The sequence below is a fragment of the Corythoichthys intestinalis genome, unplaced genomic scaffold, assembly GCF_030265065.1.
Source record: "Corythoichthys intestinalis isolate RoL2023-P3 unplaced genomic scaffold, ASM3026506v1 HiC_scaffold_23, whole genome shotgun sequence".
Taxonomy (NCBI): Eukaryota; Metazoa; Chordata; class Actinopteri; order Syngnathiformes; family Syngnathidae; genus Corythoichthys; species Corythoichthys intestinalis.
In genome coordinates this window covers 3772095-3789335 of record NW_026651592.1, presented here as the reverse complement: position 1 = coordinate 3789335, position 17241 = coordinate 3772095, and the positions used below count along the sequence as shown (strand labels likewise).

Genomic DNA, 17241 nt, shown 5'->3' with positions numbered 1-17241 from the left:
TTTTCTTAGGCTGAAATTTTCTGGTTCTCTCGTTTTAGATGACTACTTGGTTCTTCCATCTGGCAACCTCCAGATCCCGAACGTTTCACCCCGCCATCAAGGCACCTACAAATGTGGCTCGTACAATCCCGTCACGGGCGAAACTTTCACACAAACCCATGGTACCAAACTGTCTGTACTATGTAAGTCCCCTTGGATTTAAACAATCGGTATTTTACTTTTTAGCTTAGACTTCATAATATATTGACGGGACACGGAGCGCAGGGCCGATTAATAGCGGTTCTATCTATGTCAAAGCTGACCGAGTGGAAACACAGACAAAGCTTTTTATGTTGAAAATTCTTGTGAATAAATGCTTAAATCCCTGAATTCCTTATAAATATGGGCGTAAAACAGTCTCGATTCCTGGTTAAAAGCAAAAAACTGGCAGTTAGCATTAATTTTACGGAAATATGTCGAATGTGCTGCTAGTCTTTAAGCCACTGTGGCGTCGCCTTATCACCACAAAGAGCTTTTTACGTTGAAAATTCTTGTGAATAAATGCTTAAATCCATTAATTCTTTATAGATATGGGCGTAAAAGTTTGGATTCTTGGTTAAGTCTCGATTCTTGGTTAAAAGTAGGGGTGTCAAACGATTAAAATTTTTTAATCGAGTTAATTACAGCTTAAAAATTAATTAATCGTAATTAATCGCAATTAATCGCAATTCAAACTATCTATAAAATATGCCATATTTTTCTGTAAATTGTTGGAATGGAAAGATAAAGACACAAGATGGATATATATACATTCAACATACGGTACATTGTATTGTATTTCTTTATTACAACAATAAATCAACAAGATGGCAATACCATTATTAACATTCTGTTAAAGCAATCCATGGATAGAAAGACTTGTAGTTCTTAAAAGATAAATTTAAGTACAAGTTATAGAAATTTTATATTAAAACCTCTCTTCATGTTTTCGTTTTAATACAATTTGTACAATTTTCAATCAAAAAATAAACTAGTAGCCCGCCGTTGTTAATGTCAATAATTATTTACACGATGCTCATGGGTGCTGAAGCCTATAAAATCAGTCGCACCCAAGCGCCAGCAGAGGGCGGCAAAACTCCGAAAAACACAACAGGTACAGCTTTCACTGTGCTGTCATTTTAATCTGTTTGAGCAGGGCATTTGTGCGTTAATTGCGTCAAATATTTTAACGGGATTAATTTAAAAAATTAATTACCGCTCGTTAACGCGATAATTTTGACAGCCCTAGTTAAAAGCAAAAAAAACGGGCAGTTAGCATTTATTTTACGTAAAAATATCGAATGTGCTGCTAGTCTTTAAGCCACTGTGGCGCTGCCTTATCACCACAAAGAGCTTTTGACGTTGAAAATTCTTGTGAATAAATGCTTAAATCCCTGAATTCTTTATAGACGTGAACATAAAACAGTCTCGATTGGTTGGTTGGTTGGTTGGTTGGTTGGTTGGTTGGTTGGTTGGTTGGTTGGTTGGTTGGTTGGTTAGTTAAAAGCAAAAATACCATGCAATTGCATATATTTTACGTACATATTGCGAAATATGACGCCAATGCAATAGCGATTAATTTCTCCAATTGATTTTCAAAACGCATGCAAATATAATAGTTACCTTGAATCCTCGAACAAATCACTCCTGAGACAATCCTTTCCGTTTGTATGCAGTACAGCTTTCGTACTTTTTCAACCTAAATCCGGCATTGGATCACTGCATGTGTTTGAGAATAACTGCGACCGACTTCGACCGACTGAAGCGGTGTGTGGGATGACTTGAAGGCGTGGCAGAATGTCTGGGGAATGTGTCCCGTCAATATCATTGTGAAGTCTATTTTTTTAGGTAAAACAAACTATTAATGATTAATGGTCAATGGCAGCCAATGGGTAGAACATTAAAGTGGGAAAACTGCGCAAACAAACATTAAAAGTCTTATTCCATTCTACTCTATTTAGTTGCAGACTCCCCATCCTTTCCAATGGAAATAGTTTACCCCATCACCCCCATGACTGTAACACTGCAGCGGTCACAGTCGTACACGCTAGAATGCGTCATTTCCGGAAGTCCATCCCTTGCGTCCACGTGGTTTAAAAACGGTGAGCGTGTCCATGTCGGTCCTTCTCTGCGACGCCTACGCGACAATTTGGAACTCGTCTCTGTGACGACGGATGACGCCGGGGTGTACGTTTGCGCCGCTGAGAGCGAGCGAGGGTCGGTCAGGAGCGCCAACTACACCGTCAACATTCTCGGTAAGAACATGGCATTTAAGAACCTTTGTCCGACAAATCTGATGCGACTTTTCACAACTTACAGAACCGGCGACTATGTTAGAAGGCCTCACTGACCAACAGCTAGACTCGCCTGGATCCACTGCTCGTTTCAGCTGCAGAGCTGCGGGAAATCCCGCCCCAAACGTCACCTGGCTGTTCAACGCCGAACCCTTAGTCGCCTCACATCGCGTCCTGATGTCCGGTAACCAGCTCGTCATCAGGGATGTGGTTCTGTCGGACCAAGGCGTGTACCAATGTCTGCTGGACAACGGCGTCGGGTCAGCGCAGTCGTCGGGAATGCTGACGTTTCAGACTGGTACGTCATAAACTCATTCAATACATTCGAACTGGTCAGTCTGGGAATGAATTATCATTTTCCAGTGCTATTAACGAATATTAAGGGTGTAACGGTACATGTATTTGTATTGAACCTTTTCCGTACGTGGTGCTCGGTTCGGAACGGAGGCGTACCGAACGAGTTTCTGACGTAATGTAACCCTTACTTTTCGAGGCTGTGAGTCGATCGGGTTAGTTTCTTTGTATAGATTATATTTACTCCCTCTTCTCTACTATAATGAGGACCAACACGGTAGGAGAGTATAACCTAGAAACATCAACGGCGCGACAATGTGGCCGCCGCGAGAACGCAGTGAAACGTGGGCGTTAAAGTCAATCAGCCAATGCACACCAGTTGCAGTGCGGCCGAGTGTTAGATGTGTCCCAGAAGCTGCTCAACAGGACGCACGCGAAAAGAACGGCAGAGTTTATTGTTTTACGCGAGATGCGACCCGCCTGCGTCAATACTACTACTGGTAGCTACGACCGGGCAGACCTGAAGTCACTCGTGTAAAAATACGGTGGATATGCAATCGTAACCACCTTTTTGAGTCAATCAGATCTCTTGAGTGGTAGATCGGGGCACAGTTGACTTGTCTTTGTTGATTTGCTGCTGTCTTCTCTGCTATAATAATAAACAACACGGCCCCGTGTTCAATACAAAACCCTCCTACCACAACAAAACAAGTAGGAACTAATATTCACATAGGAATTAGTCATACAACAATTACAGTTATAAGTTATACAACATAAAATACACAATATAAATGAATACTACATCACATTTGTAAAATATAAACACATAATAAAATAAATAATAGCTCATTTAAAGAGCATATGACACCAGAAAAAAAGTCTTAAATGGCATTATTATGTGAATTAGAATCATATTTTGAGACGATTCGACTATATACAACAATTTAGCAAAGCGCAGATGACGAGAAATTAGTCTTTTAATCTGCCGGTTAGCCACGCCTACCATTATAGGGCTTTAGCGTCCCCAACAGGTGGATGACGTCAGCGGTAGACTGGGCTCATCGGTTTTACTATTCAGCCCATTGAGGGGGAATTGTTCAGAACGAGGAAAACGCGACGAAGAGAGCTGCAAAATGTCATTGTTTCAGTCTCTCTACTCCCAATATTTTTACAGGATATTCTTTTTATCCAAGTATTTTTCCCCAATAGCTATATAAATGGCTTGAGAAGGACCAGTCAGCCCGTCGAGGGGGAACTATTCACAATGAGGAAAACGCGACGAAGAGAGCGGCAAAATGTCATTGTTTCTGTCTCTTTACTTCAATATTTTTACAGGATATTCTTTTTACCCAAGTACTTTCCCCAAATGCTAAATAAATGGCATGGTCATGACAAATAACAATCTTGTGCTAAATGGAATATAAATTAATAAAAATCCATTTATTCAAGACGAAATGGCAAAATTACTCCATAATGGTAAAAACAGTCGACTTCACCTTTACTGTCACACCTCCCGAACGATATTTTATGACACCTAAATCGGACATATGTAATTTCCCTTCCCCGGCTTCGGAGAATGTAAACAGACCAGAAGGAGTGACAGCTAGCCGACATGCTAACCCGAACCGAGGGATGTTTCAAAGTCTTCGAAGTGGAAAATCACACATAACTAGCCTGGATTATTTGACATGACGACCCGGTTGTCGAGTTTCTTTGCGGATCGGCAAACCGCCCGGCGGAGTGCAATTTACAGTTCGTTCCCCGGAGGAGGGTGGCTGGAGTTGTTGTGTAGCTAACGCGCTAACAGCTAACTGCTAATGAGCATGAGGATAGCTTTTTACATGCCTATCAATGATCAAACGTAAGTAGTCCTTTATCTAAAGGAATTTTATAGTGTTTACTTTGTAATCACTGTATTCGTATTTGACATAATACAAAACAAGATGTTTACTCACTTCCTTGTAAGTCCAATGGTCCCACAGTAAATATCCACGGTGAATGGGAACCTTTTGAAACTCCAAAAAGGCGCATACGCCTCTCCCGCATACAGAATGATTTTTCTGCAGCCGTTTGGCTGGCGTGATGCAAAAAATAAAAGTATTAATCCGCAAAATCAGCTGAATCCTTCGTCCTCATACACAACAGTACACTGTATAGTGAAGAGAACGTCTTCTACCGTACACGTCACAGCGCCCTCCTCCTCAATGCAAGACCGAAGCCGGAAGTCACTCATTTTCATGGCGCGGGATTCAAAAAACTAAATAAATATAGCGATCGCTTCCACACACATCCAAGCGGTCCATATCATTCAGGGGCATAAAATACCGCGTGTATTATGAAATAAACATGCTTTTTCGTGTCACAGGCACTTTAAATAAAATAAATTGGAATGAGTTAAAATACCTGTAATTAAATAATAAGAATAATATACAGATCCTGCTTACACAATTCAATTTATTAATTTCTGTGTGGTGCTTTAACTTTAGAAAATCCACCAATAAAGCTTTTGAAAACCCTTCATAAGAAAAAAAATGATTCATTGAGGCATTTCATTTGTAAAATACATGTTATAATCTTTGTCATTGGGATTGCTTTTCTCTTTAGCACAGGACTTCTTTTTTCTCCTTTCTTTCAGAAAGAAAGCTGACCAATACGCGGGGTCTGAAAGGCAAATTGTTGCTGGATTATCTTTAAATACCCGCTACTTTTTGAGCAGAATTCTAACTTTGTTTAGACTAATGTTCCTATTGTTGAAAGCACAAAGGTGTGTAATAAACAACAAGCACATTTATATTTTGCATTTTGTTTTCTTACTGTACCGAAAATGAACCGAACTGTGACCTCAAAACCGAGGTACATACCGAACCGAGATTTTTGTGTACCGTTACACCCCTAATTTGAAATGGCAATGTAGGACAAGTCGCATTATAATGGGTGAATTGGACGTCAATGGCCGTTAATGACATCCACTGAGTAAAATATGTTAGTTTAGTAGGCCAAATTGTTGAGAAAAAAAGGTAGAGGTATTTTTTTAAGCCACAGTTTGAATATTAACTCATTGGCTCCCATTTAGAACAATAAATGTCCAATTCATTTAAAGTGGGAGGAATGGCTGTGATTGCTCATCCTTTAGTGCCATTGACGATTCTCGACGTCCAATCCATTTTGACTAGGATCTGGCAGCAATCGGTACCATTTGAAATGGGACTAAACATCTATATCCGTCTACTGGCGTCATTTTATCAATGTATACATATTATACTTAAAACGACATTAAAAATTAATTTAAAAATCATTCAAAAATCATAATAATTATTCCTATTTTAAGTTGTTTAAATCTCCAAAAATAGTTAGTTGCTCTATCAAGGCTGAAGGGGAAAAAAAGCTAAGCTTGTGAATACAAAATAAAATACCTGAGTGTTTGTTCTAACTATGCAGAATTGCACTTTCATTTCACAAGAGCAATAAATGACATAAAAATTAATTGAAATACATGAGCTTAGCCTCAAACAGTATAAAAAAACAACAACAACTAAATGTGGGTTTAAGTAAAACAAAAGAACAATTGGCTAAATTACATAGCAAAAGTCCGCTAGCTTAAATGCTGTAAAAACTTTTTTTTTTTTTTTTTTTACAAAGCTTTTTTTAACAAATCATTCAAACACACATTTCCACAAATATACAGTGGGCAAATAAGTATTTAGTCAACCACTAATTGTGCAAGTTCTCCCACTTGAAAATATTAGAGACGCCTGTAATTTTCAACTTGAGTAAACCTCAACCATGAGAGACAGAATGTGAAAAAAAAAACAGAAAATTGTTTGATTTTTAAAGAATTTATTAACACATTCTCCCAGTCCTCTTCTGGATCATCCAAATGCTCTCTAGCGAACCGCAGACGGGCCTGGACGTCTACTTTCTTCTGCAGGGGGACACATCTGGCAGTGCAGGATTTGAGTCCGTGACAGCGCATTGTGTTACTGATAGTAGCCTTTGTTTCTGTGGTCCCAGCTCTCTGTAGGTCATTCACTTGGTCCCCCCGTGTGGTTCTGGGATTTTTGCTCACCGTTATTGTTATTATTTTGATGCCACGGGGTGAGATCTTGCATGGAGCCCCAGGTCGAGGGAGATTATAAGTGGTCTTGTATGCCTTCCATTTTCTAATAATTGCTCCCACAGTTGATTTCTTTACACCAAGCGTGTTACCTATTGCAGATTCAGACTTCCCAGCCTGGTGCAGGTCCATAATTTTGTCTCTGGTGTCCTTCGACAGCTCTTGGTCTTGGCCATAGTGGAGTTTGGAGTGTGACTGACTGAGATTGTGGACAGGTGTCTTTTATACCGATGAGTTAAAACAGGTGCCATTAATACAGGTAACGAGTGAAGCCTCGTTAGACCTCGTTAGAAGAAGTTAGACCTCTTTGACAGCCAGAAATCTTGCTTGTTTGTAGGTGACCAAATACTTATTTTCCACTCAGATTTGGAAATAAATTCTTTAAAAATCAAGCAATGTGATTTTCTGTTTTTTTTTTTTTTCCCCACATTCTGTCTCTCATGGTTGAGGTTTACCCATGTTGACAATTACAGGTCTCTCTTATCTTTTCAAGGAGGAGAACTTGCACAATTGGTGGTTGACTAAATACCAGTACTTATTTGCCCCACTGTCTGCACCGGCATCGTCACAAACGTGATCACACAAAACGCAACCACGCATCACATCCCCGCATTTCCTCCTTCTTCTGAATCCTCAAAAATAAAACATAAAATTTCGGGAGTTTTCGGGCTTGGGCAAGCAAATCAAGTTAATTGATCGGGCTCGGGCAGCATCGTGCTTTAATACCTGCGGGCCGGTCGGGTCGGGCTGGATTTTTTATGCCCGATCTAACTTCTAGCGTCATGTAATGTTAGCATACCGTACACCTATTCAGCCTGTTGTTCTCTATTGTATTTTAAATTTTAAAGATGACATGTCTGTTCTTGGTTCTGGATTCTATCAAAAAAATTTCCTTTAAAAAAATGCGACTTATACTCCGGTGCGACTTATATATTTTTTTAGGGCTGTCAAAATTATCGCGTTAACGGGCGTTAATTAATTTTTTAAATTAATCACGTTAAAATATTTGACGCAATTAACGCATGCACTGAATGAGCCGCTCTCGCATGGCCTCAAACAGATGTCAATGAGGCCGTTTATGGACATTAAGAGTGAAGCGAATGCCACCAGCCGCTTGGGGGCAGCGCAGTGCCGTTCCATACTAATGTTATTCCTTCTAATAGTGGGAGAATTAGTAGTTGTGAGACGTTTATGCTGTTGCTTTATGCTCCACACATATTTCGGTAAGTTTGCTTTCTTTTAGTGGCAATTATGTGTCTCTTGTTGTATTTTGGGTAAGATATGCTCAGAGATATATCTGTTATAAAGGCGAGTGGACACAGGCGTTCTTTGGGCTGCGCCGTTTATTGGCATACGCTTCGGCAACTCCTTCACAACAAACAGAAGTATCATTTAGTGAAAGCACAAAAAAAATAATATTGCTATCTCTCAAAAAAACTAATGTTCACAAAAAGAAAAAAAAAGACTTCAGTCCGTAGTAATGAGGCCCTATTCTCACACAGCTAAACAACAATGCAAAGTGAACTGGCATTACTCAGAGTTTGGCTCACTCAATTTTTATTATTGTTATTTTTATTCTTATTATTATTATATTAACGCTACTTTTGATTGAAAATTGTACAGATTTTATTAAAACGAAAATATGAAGAGGGGTTTTAATATAAAATTACTATAACTTGTAACTATAACCTTTATCTTTTATGAACTACAAGTCTTACTATCCATGGATCACGTAAACAGAAAGAATGTTAATAATGCCATTTGTGGATTTATTGTTATAATAAACAAATACAGCACTTATGTACAGTATGTTGTATGTATATATCCGTCTTGTGTCTTATCTTTCCATTCCAACAATAATTTACAGAAAAATATGGCATACTTTAGAGATGGTTTGAATTGCGATTAATTACGATTAATTAATTTTTAAGCTGTAATTAACTCGATTAAAAATTTTAATCGTTTGACACCCCTAGTTTTTTTTCCTTTTCATTGCGCAATTTTATGGCTGGTGCGACTTATACTCAGGTGCGACGTATAGTCCGAAAAATACGGTATTTGAAGTTGAATGTAACTGAAATGTACTTTGAACTGAGCTCGTTTTGAACATTGAATTCAGTCAATCTTTCACGTACTGCTAGATGGAGCCTGCGTGGCACTGGTGGTTCTCGCACCACACTTTTTGAACCACTGGTTTTGCGTTTTTGCAGTTTTACTGTCCGGGTGGAATGCTTCAGGGTGTCTGGCTAAGCTCACGAGCTCGTACCTCCCAATATAAACGCCCTTATCAGCTTCATGTTTTCTACCTAATGGAAACGCAACGGCGGAGTGGGAGGACGCTGCGTCGTAAATACAAGGCGGTTGTATACCACGTTTACAGCCGGGTGGTCTGCTCCCCGTCCTAACCCTTCACGGCTACTCCTCGCATTCCAGCGTCCGCGGGGGCTTATCCCCGGGCGGCGTGCACAAAGCTCACTCTCACGATCCAGCTCGCGGGAGAGGAGGGCGGCCTTGGCGCAAACCTCCGCCCCCGCCTTGAGCTTGAGGATTCATTCCAGAAGTCCATGATTTCATTTTTTCATTATTTGACGGTGATAGACGTCCGATCGTGTGGCTCTTTTTGGGGTTCTGCTGTGAATTTAAATGAGTTTATCACTAGTAGACATCCATTAAATTTGACCCATTATTATTCCGATTTGCATTTATAATCTATTTGTTTTGCTATTTGTAATTGTACCTGCAGTATTAATTCAGGATTTAGCATAGGTTTTTGGGCTGTGGAATGAATAGATCGAATTGTAATGTAGTCATATGGGAAAATCCTGCTCAACGTACGATCATTTCGACTTGCAAACCAGGTCCTGGAAGAAATTAAATTCATATTTAGAGGTACCACTCTATTAGTTACAGTTTGAAAAATTAACTGTGTAAATAAATTTGTGACTTAACTCCCGAGTTAGTGACTTGACTTGCCCAACCACAATTAAAACGTCATCACAAGCAACATTTTCATATTTTTCTCACTATAACTGACTGCCACCCTCCCCAATGAAATGGACGTTTACTTGTGATAAACTCTTTTTAACCCTTTAACACCTGAGCATTTTTTTCGTCCGGATTTATATGTCTTTGATGTCGCTTTTATATTTCAAAGAAAAATTGTTCACAATGGCTTGATTGGGTCCCTTTTTTCAGGACATTATGAAATTTATGTCCAAACTGTTGTTTTCTTCACTGATCAATTATAATCAACATTTTGGACCCACAAAAGACAAAAAAAAAGTCGCAAAATCTTTTGTCCAAATTTGTAATATTGATTTCCCATTGACAATCAAACATGCCCGACGAACCGTTTCGAACCTTGATAATATTTATTCAACTTGTTAGGATGAACATCCAAAGGAAATATATTAAGACTGAATAGTTTTATATTTGACAATTCATCCCAAACTGCAGGTATGGTCATGGCGTTTTTGCCCTTTACACATACTATGGTCAAAACAGTTTATATACAGTAGAACAATAGTGAAAATACAGAACCCCTAGCAAAAAGTATAGAATCACCAGTCTCGGACGAGCACTCACTCGAATGAATTATTATTATTATTATGTAGAACAAACTAAGATAAAAAAACCTGAAAAAAAATAATGACTTAGTTCAAAAGTGCAACTCATTGGCAATCAGAACCACTAAAAGAAATGAATAAAAAACATTGTGGTGGTCAGTAAATGTTACTTTTGTAGAGTAAATGCAGGGAAATAAATATAGAATCACTCCATTCTGAAGAAAAAAATATGGAATCACTCAATTTTGAGTAGAAAATACAGACACGACCAGTCAATTTCCTTTCCTTAATTGGGCCCCTGCCTCAGATTAGATCTGCTCGTTAGTCAGCAGATAAAAACAGTGCAGTTATCACACCTTGGAGGGTTGCTGGACTAAGTGGAGTCACAAGAATCATGGCTCCAACAAGAGAGATGTCTCTTGAGACCAAGGATAGGACTATCAAACTTCTTGAAGAAGGTAACGCTACTCGTATGGTGTCCAAAAATGTGGGCTGTTCACAGTCAGCTGTATCAAAGATCTGGGCCAAGTACAAACAACAAGGCAAGGTTGTTAAAGTTAAGCGTACAGGTAGACCGAGGAAGACATCCATATTTCATGACAAAGAACTAAAGGCCATATTTCTTGAAAACAGAAGATGTACAAGACAAAAGAAGAAGACATGGAAGGAAGCTGGAGTAGAGATATGTGACAGAACTGTGCAAAATTGCCTACAGGAAATGGGATTTTTCATACAGGAAAGCTAAAAGGAAACTATCTCATTGACACTTAAACAGAAAAGAACAAGACTGCAATGGGCTAAAGAGAGACAATCATGGACTGTGAATGACTGGATGAAGGTCATTTTCAGTGATGGGTCAGGAATCTGCATTGGACAAGTTGGTGATGCTGGAACTTTTGTTAGGTGCCGTTCCAGTGAGATTTACAAAAATAACTGCCTGAAAAAAACATCAAAATTCCCTCTATCCTTGATTTCATGCATGTCAGGCAAAGGCACTGGAGAGATGGCTGTGGTTAAATCTTCAATAAATGCACAAGTTTACATTGAAGTCATCAAGTCCTTGCCTCGGAGACTGGAAGCTGTCATAAAAGCCGGAGTTGGTGCAACTAAATACTAGAGATGTGTTTTGATTGTTATTTCTTTGTTTTTTTCTCGTGATTCCATATATTTTTCCTCAGAATGGAGTGATCCTATATTTATTTCCCTATACTTGCTCTATAAAAGTAACATTTACTGACCACCAAAATGTTTTTTATTCATTTATTTTAGTGTTTCTGAATGCTAAAGAGTTGCACTTTGGAACTAATTCATAATTTTTTCAAGCTTTTTATCTGAGTTTGTTCTACATAATAAAATGTCTGAGTGAGTGCTCGTCCGAGACTGGTGATTCCATACTTTTTGCTAGGGGTTGTGTATATATATATATATATATATATACTATATATAACACCAAATGGGTTTGGAGGATGTCTCTTTGTGAGGTTACATATTGCACCCATCGCCTTATCAAAAGTATGAACATGCAATCAAGCTTCTCGAGCACACACATCTATATAGAAATTGAAAAGATTGACAGTGAGAAAAACAATCAAATATAACATAGTCTTTTCAAGCATACTGACAATATACTAGTTCAGTTCATTTCCCCTTAATCAAGACAAATGGCTATGTCATACATTATGTCACAAAGCCCACTCTTCCGCTGTTTCTGCTGTCACTCTTCCCAACTCACTGACTCATCCGAACAACACAACGACAAATCTGGTCCATCCTCTTCCTCGAGTTGATGAAATAATGCATTAGCTTGCGCTAAATTTAGTTTTCGATTCATTCCGCATGTTTCAAAGTCGCTCGCTCAATCCAACCGGCCATCGCTCGCTACCTCGCCTTCCTTTCCTTAGGTGGCGCCTCGCTCGGCAATTTATCAAAAATGTTAACAATACCTCCATCTTTTGTGACCCCACAATGCCTCCTGGGATATGTTGTCTTTCGTGGTTTGTGCTTTCCTTTTGAAAAAGGACAAGAAATGATGGAAATATGGACATAAACACATGGTCCATGCAGCGTTTTAATGCATATTTATGAGGGCAATAAAACTATAAAACTCAAATGACATTATCTCCCGTTTTACGTGGTCGATTGACTTCAAGTAAAAACGGGCGTGGGCCTCAACTTCCGCACTTTTAAATGAGACCAACCGGTGGCACTTGGTTGACGTAAGTACAGCGTGACGAAGCTTCAAAGACGATATGCATAAACGTGTCGCAGCCGACACGTCCAATGTTAAAGGGTTGAATTCACAGCAGAAGAATGAAAAAAGCCACAACTGGATTTCTATCCCTGTCAATGGCAGCCAGAGAGTTGATGGTACATTAGAACTTCCTTTCATGTTAGCGTTACTTCCGCTGACGTTTTTCTGGAGCGACAGCTTTGGTACAGACTTCTATCGCTGCTATTTTAACGACCGGCGTATGGAATGTATGGCAGCTGGCGGCATTCCCGGGAACCGAGATTAGTGTTACCGGCTCCCAGCGTGTTTACTTTGCAAAGTGTAGCGGTGGTATGCTCGCTCACTCGCACTTATTCATCCACGCGTCGTTTCTGAGCAAGTATGTGAGGATGATTCCAAGTCGATGTAGTTGTGTCGTTAAAGCAATTTTTAGGAGAGTCAAAGGATTGTTTGACTTAATTTTTGGAATTTGGAATTATATCCCACAGTTTAGGTGTTAAATTTAAGACTTTGGGGCCAAATTAGGTACACCACACTTACTTTTCTTATCTGTGTGTTACCTGTGTATGTTCTTTGTGTTATTTTATGTCATTTGATTTCATTTGATTTCATTTCATTCACCTTTATTTTCTATTGTATTTTTTTTTTTTTCATTTTTAGAAAATAACAAAAAACTAGTATAATTACATTTTTATTATTATTACTGTAATTTTTGCTAATCAAATAATCGGACGATTAATTAAACGATTAATCGGGTAAATGTCACTTTTTCCAATGACCTTCACAATTTAACTTGAAGTTGTTTGGGGCATGTTTTAAGTAACAGTAAAGACAAAATTGATGATTAATTCCTTCAAAAACACTGTCTTGTATGACAGTTTACAGTTTGAATGGGAGTTTGTATTGAAAGGAGACTAAGCTGTTATATGTGTGTGGTTTTACTATCTAACAATAACTCAAGTGCTAATATGCTTCTCCAAAACACAATACAAATGGACACTTAAGACACTGATTAGTATAATCGCTAACTAGCGTAGCGCTCCGTGCTAAGTAGTAACGTCTCACCAACAAAGAATACAAACAATACAGTTGACCTCTGAAGGAGGCACACTGGATCTAACAACAAAAAAAACAATCTAATTCTCGACACTTCGTAATATTGATTCAGCAACCCAATCTGAGTGTAGCAGTGAACTCACTCTCTCTTGCTCTAATCACTGGCATGACCAGCCTCACATTACACACAAACAAGGACCGAATCGATGATCAAATTTGTTGGCAAATAATTTATTAATTGATTTAATCGGTTAGTTGTTGGAGCCTTATTGTTGATGAATGAGATTTATAAAAAATATATATATATATTAAACTACTGCTACTACACAATACAGCAGTGGACATTGAATAATTAACCCAAATAACATAAATGCATACAAGCACACTGACAATACAACAACGAAAACAAAAAACAATCAGAAGTAACATGAAAAAAGTGACTAAACTAAATCTAATTAAAACCAAGTCAAAAGAGATGAAACTTGCAATCAACAATGTTTTTTCGCAATATTTTTTCTCTTAGAATCAAAGCCCAACGTCGATGTTTGGCCTTCGCTACCGCCCATGCAGAGCGACGAGGGCAGCGATCGCTTCGTGGCGGAGGAGGATTCGGATGAGCCGCCGTTCGACGGGGGCGCCGACGGTCTCACGCCTGACGCGCCAATCATTACCAGCCCGCCGCAGACCTACAAACCGGACGTGTACGACCTGGAGTGGAGAGCTGGACCCGACGGCGGGAGCCCCATCAATGCATATTTTGTCCGATATCGTAAGGTGAGGCCCAAAAAAAAAAAAAAAAAAAAAAAGGACAAAAATTCCTGTTATGATACTGAGGGTTCGTACGGGTCCTTGAAACCGTTGAAAATACTTGGATGTGAGTGGTGTGGTGTGAAAAATGCTTGAATTATGCATAAAGTCCTTGAAAATGCTTGAAAGTGTTTGGCACACAATATTTCTCAGCACCCTGTCTAAAAATATGAATTATGGAAAGTAAATATATTTGCTTCATCTCTGCTATGCGCTCATTCCGAAGTTGCTCTCCTAAATGTCCTGCGTCAAAACGTCGCTCCCAAGAGTGCAGCGTATTTGAGTCTGTGTGTAAGCAGTTTAGAGTTTAATCAAGTGAACAATTTACAAATAGAGTAGTATTTAAATGCATAAAGGTGCATTTGCTGTGGTTTAGTACAATACTTTTATCAAACGACCAGTTCATTTTTCTACAACATCGCGTGGACATCGAGGACAGTGCCTCTGGATTGGCAGACCGGGGTGGTGGTCTCCCTTATTAAAAAGGGGAACTGGAAGGTGCAGGGGTGGCGTTAACCGAATATTTTCCGTCGTTGACCGTTTTTTTAAAATGGTGACGGAAAAAACTGAAGTCCGTCCGTCATTTTGACAGGTTGCAATTTACACCCCAAACCACAGGGTGGCGAGTGAGCATATTAATTAGCTATTGTCTCTCTTGATGCATGACGTCGTTGGCCTTACTCGGAAAAATGGTAAGACAACTGAGCGTCCGAACTAAGGCTACGTTCATACTACAGGTCTTAATGCACGAATCCGATTTTTTCGTGTTTTTCCGACTCGAGTGAGGCATTAACTTGACGGTCTGAACGTGACAAGTCGCATAGAACGGGACCATTTCAAATCCGATCTGGGTCACTTTCGTATGTGGTCTAAATCCGATCTAGGCCACATTTTTTCAGACTGTCGCGGCGGTCTGTACTGTCCAGTCCCGCAAATCTGATTTAATGCAGCAATTACGTCATAAAAAAGCGAGAGACGGTACGGTAGCTACGGTAGCAATGCAGCAGTGCGTTATTAGCGCCTAGCTTGCCTTGAACACGGCTTTTTAGGAAGGGTCGGACTTGACAACAGTCATAAAAAAATAAAAATAGGTTTGAGGATAAGCCTGAGAATGATTGGTTTTCTCTCTGCTCCATATAAGCAATATTTCAACATTGCTTACACGGCCGAGAGTCAGGGCAAACTGCCCGTATGTGTGTGTGACATGCACGAACAGTGCGTGCATGCTATCGATCCATATACTTTGAATATAAACCTGTACAGAGATTATTCATGCCTGTTATTTGTGTCCTCTTTTTAACAGCAACAAGCCTATGGCTACGTTCATACTACAGGTCTTAATGCACGAATCCGATTTTTTGTCATATCTGCGCACTAATTCGCAGTCCGACATGCGCTGAGCAAGACGACCCGCATGCGCAGAGGCATCAAAACAAATGACCATACAATAACACATGCTGGCTGTCATCCGTCATTCCAGGGATATCATATTTTGCTTATTAAAAAGAGGACACAAATAACAGGCATGAATAATCCCTGTACAGGTTTATATTCAAAGTACTGTATTTTTCGGTCTACAAGTCGCTCCTGAGTATAAGTTGATCCAGCCATAAAATGCCCAACGAAGAGAAAAAAACCATATACAAGTCGCACCGGAGTATAAGTCGAATTTGGGGGGGAAATTTACTTGATAAAATCCAACACATAGAACAGACATGTCATCTTGAAAGGCAATTTAATATAAAAATACAATAGAGAACAACATGCTAAATAAATGTACAGTGCATGAACAACGAAATGTGAATATACTGTCTTACGCTACGGCCTGTCCTGGCTATACAGCGAACTCCCAAAAGACAATGCTGGGCGTCCGTATAATTTGCTGAATCAATTTGGTCCTCGATAGAAAACAGGTTCGCATCAACGTAAATAAATGATAATTAGGTACTATTAGTAATAAGTAACAGGTTAGCATGCGTTCGCTATCATTAGCACATCGTTCAAACAACCACACATCTGGCTCTAAGTGTCCGATCGCGGGTGGAAAACACACAACAACAACAGAAAAGATGATACACGCAGGCGTTGCCTCTGTAGAGATGATTTAAAAGCATAAACAATGAAAGTAGGTTCGCATCCGTCTATTCTCTCTAGCTAACTCGCCCACTCACTCACTCAGAGCTACGTAGCTGTCAGTCTTCTTCTGGCGTGTCACGTAAACAAGTGCGAGTGCGCCCTCACGTGGACGTGAAAGCGCCACAAACTAAATGCATCCATTTCAAGATAAAAAAGTCAATAATACAATTGAACATACACTGCCAAAGGCAGAACGCGAACGTGGCCATAGCTATAAAGAGTTATTCAGATAACTATAGCATAAGAACATGCTAACAACTTTACAAAACCATCAGTGTCACTGCAAAACACCAAAATAACATGTGAAATTATATCATAATGTGTTAATAATTCCACACATAAGTCGCTCCTGAGTATAAGTCGCACCCCCAGCCAAAATATGAAAAAAAACGCGACTTATAGTCCGAAAAATACGGTATATGGATCGATAGCATGCACGCACTGTTCGTGCATGTCACACACACATACAAGCAGTTTGCCCCGACTCTCGGCCGTGTAAGCAATGTTGAAATATTGCTTATATGGAGCAGAGAGAAAACCGATCATTCTCAGGCTTATCCTCAAACCCTTTTTTTTAATTAATTTTTTTATGACTTGTCAAGTCCGACCTAAAAAGCCGTGTTCAAGGCAAGCTAGGCGCTAATAACGCACAGCTGCTTGATGTGTGATGGGGCTGTGTGGATTCTCTGTTAAGCTTGTTCGGACAGAATATTAATTAAAGATGAA

The 17241-nt window shown here is 39.4% G+C and overlaps 1 protein-coding gene across 3 annotated transcripts in view; it reads left to right on the top strand.

Annotated features, from left to right (window-relative positions):
• The window catches only part of LOC130911142 (cell adhesion molecule-related/down-regulated by oncogenes-like), a 136298-nt gene that overhangs the window by 78079 nt on the left and 40978 nt on the right, over positions 1 to 17241 (top strand). For all 3 annotated transcript variants that reach the window (XM_057828897.1, XM_057828896.1, XM_057828898.1), the window contains exons 5-8: positions 39 to 182; positions 1980 to 2273; positions 2338 to 2610; positions 14096 to 14346. In XM_057828897.1, coding sequence (XP_057684880.1) covers positions 39 to 182; positions 1980 to 2273; positions 2338 to 2610; positions 14096 to 14346 — 962 coding nt within the window. The remainder of the gene's footprint in view (positions 1 to 38; positions 183 to 1979; positions 2274 to 2337; positions 2611 to 14095; positions 14347 to 17241) is intronic.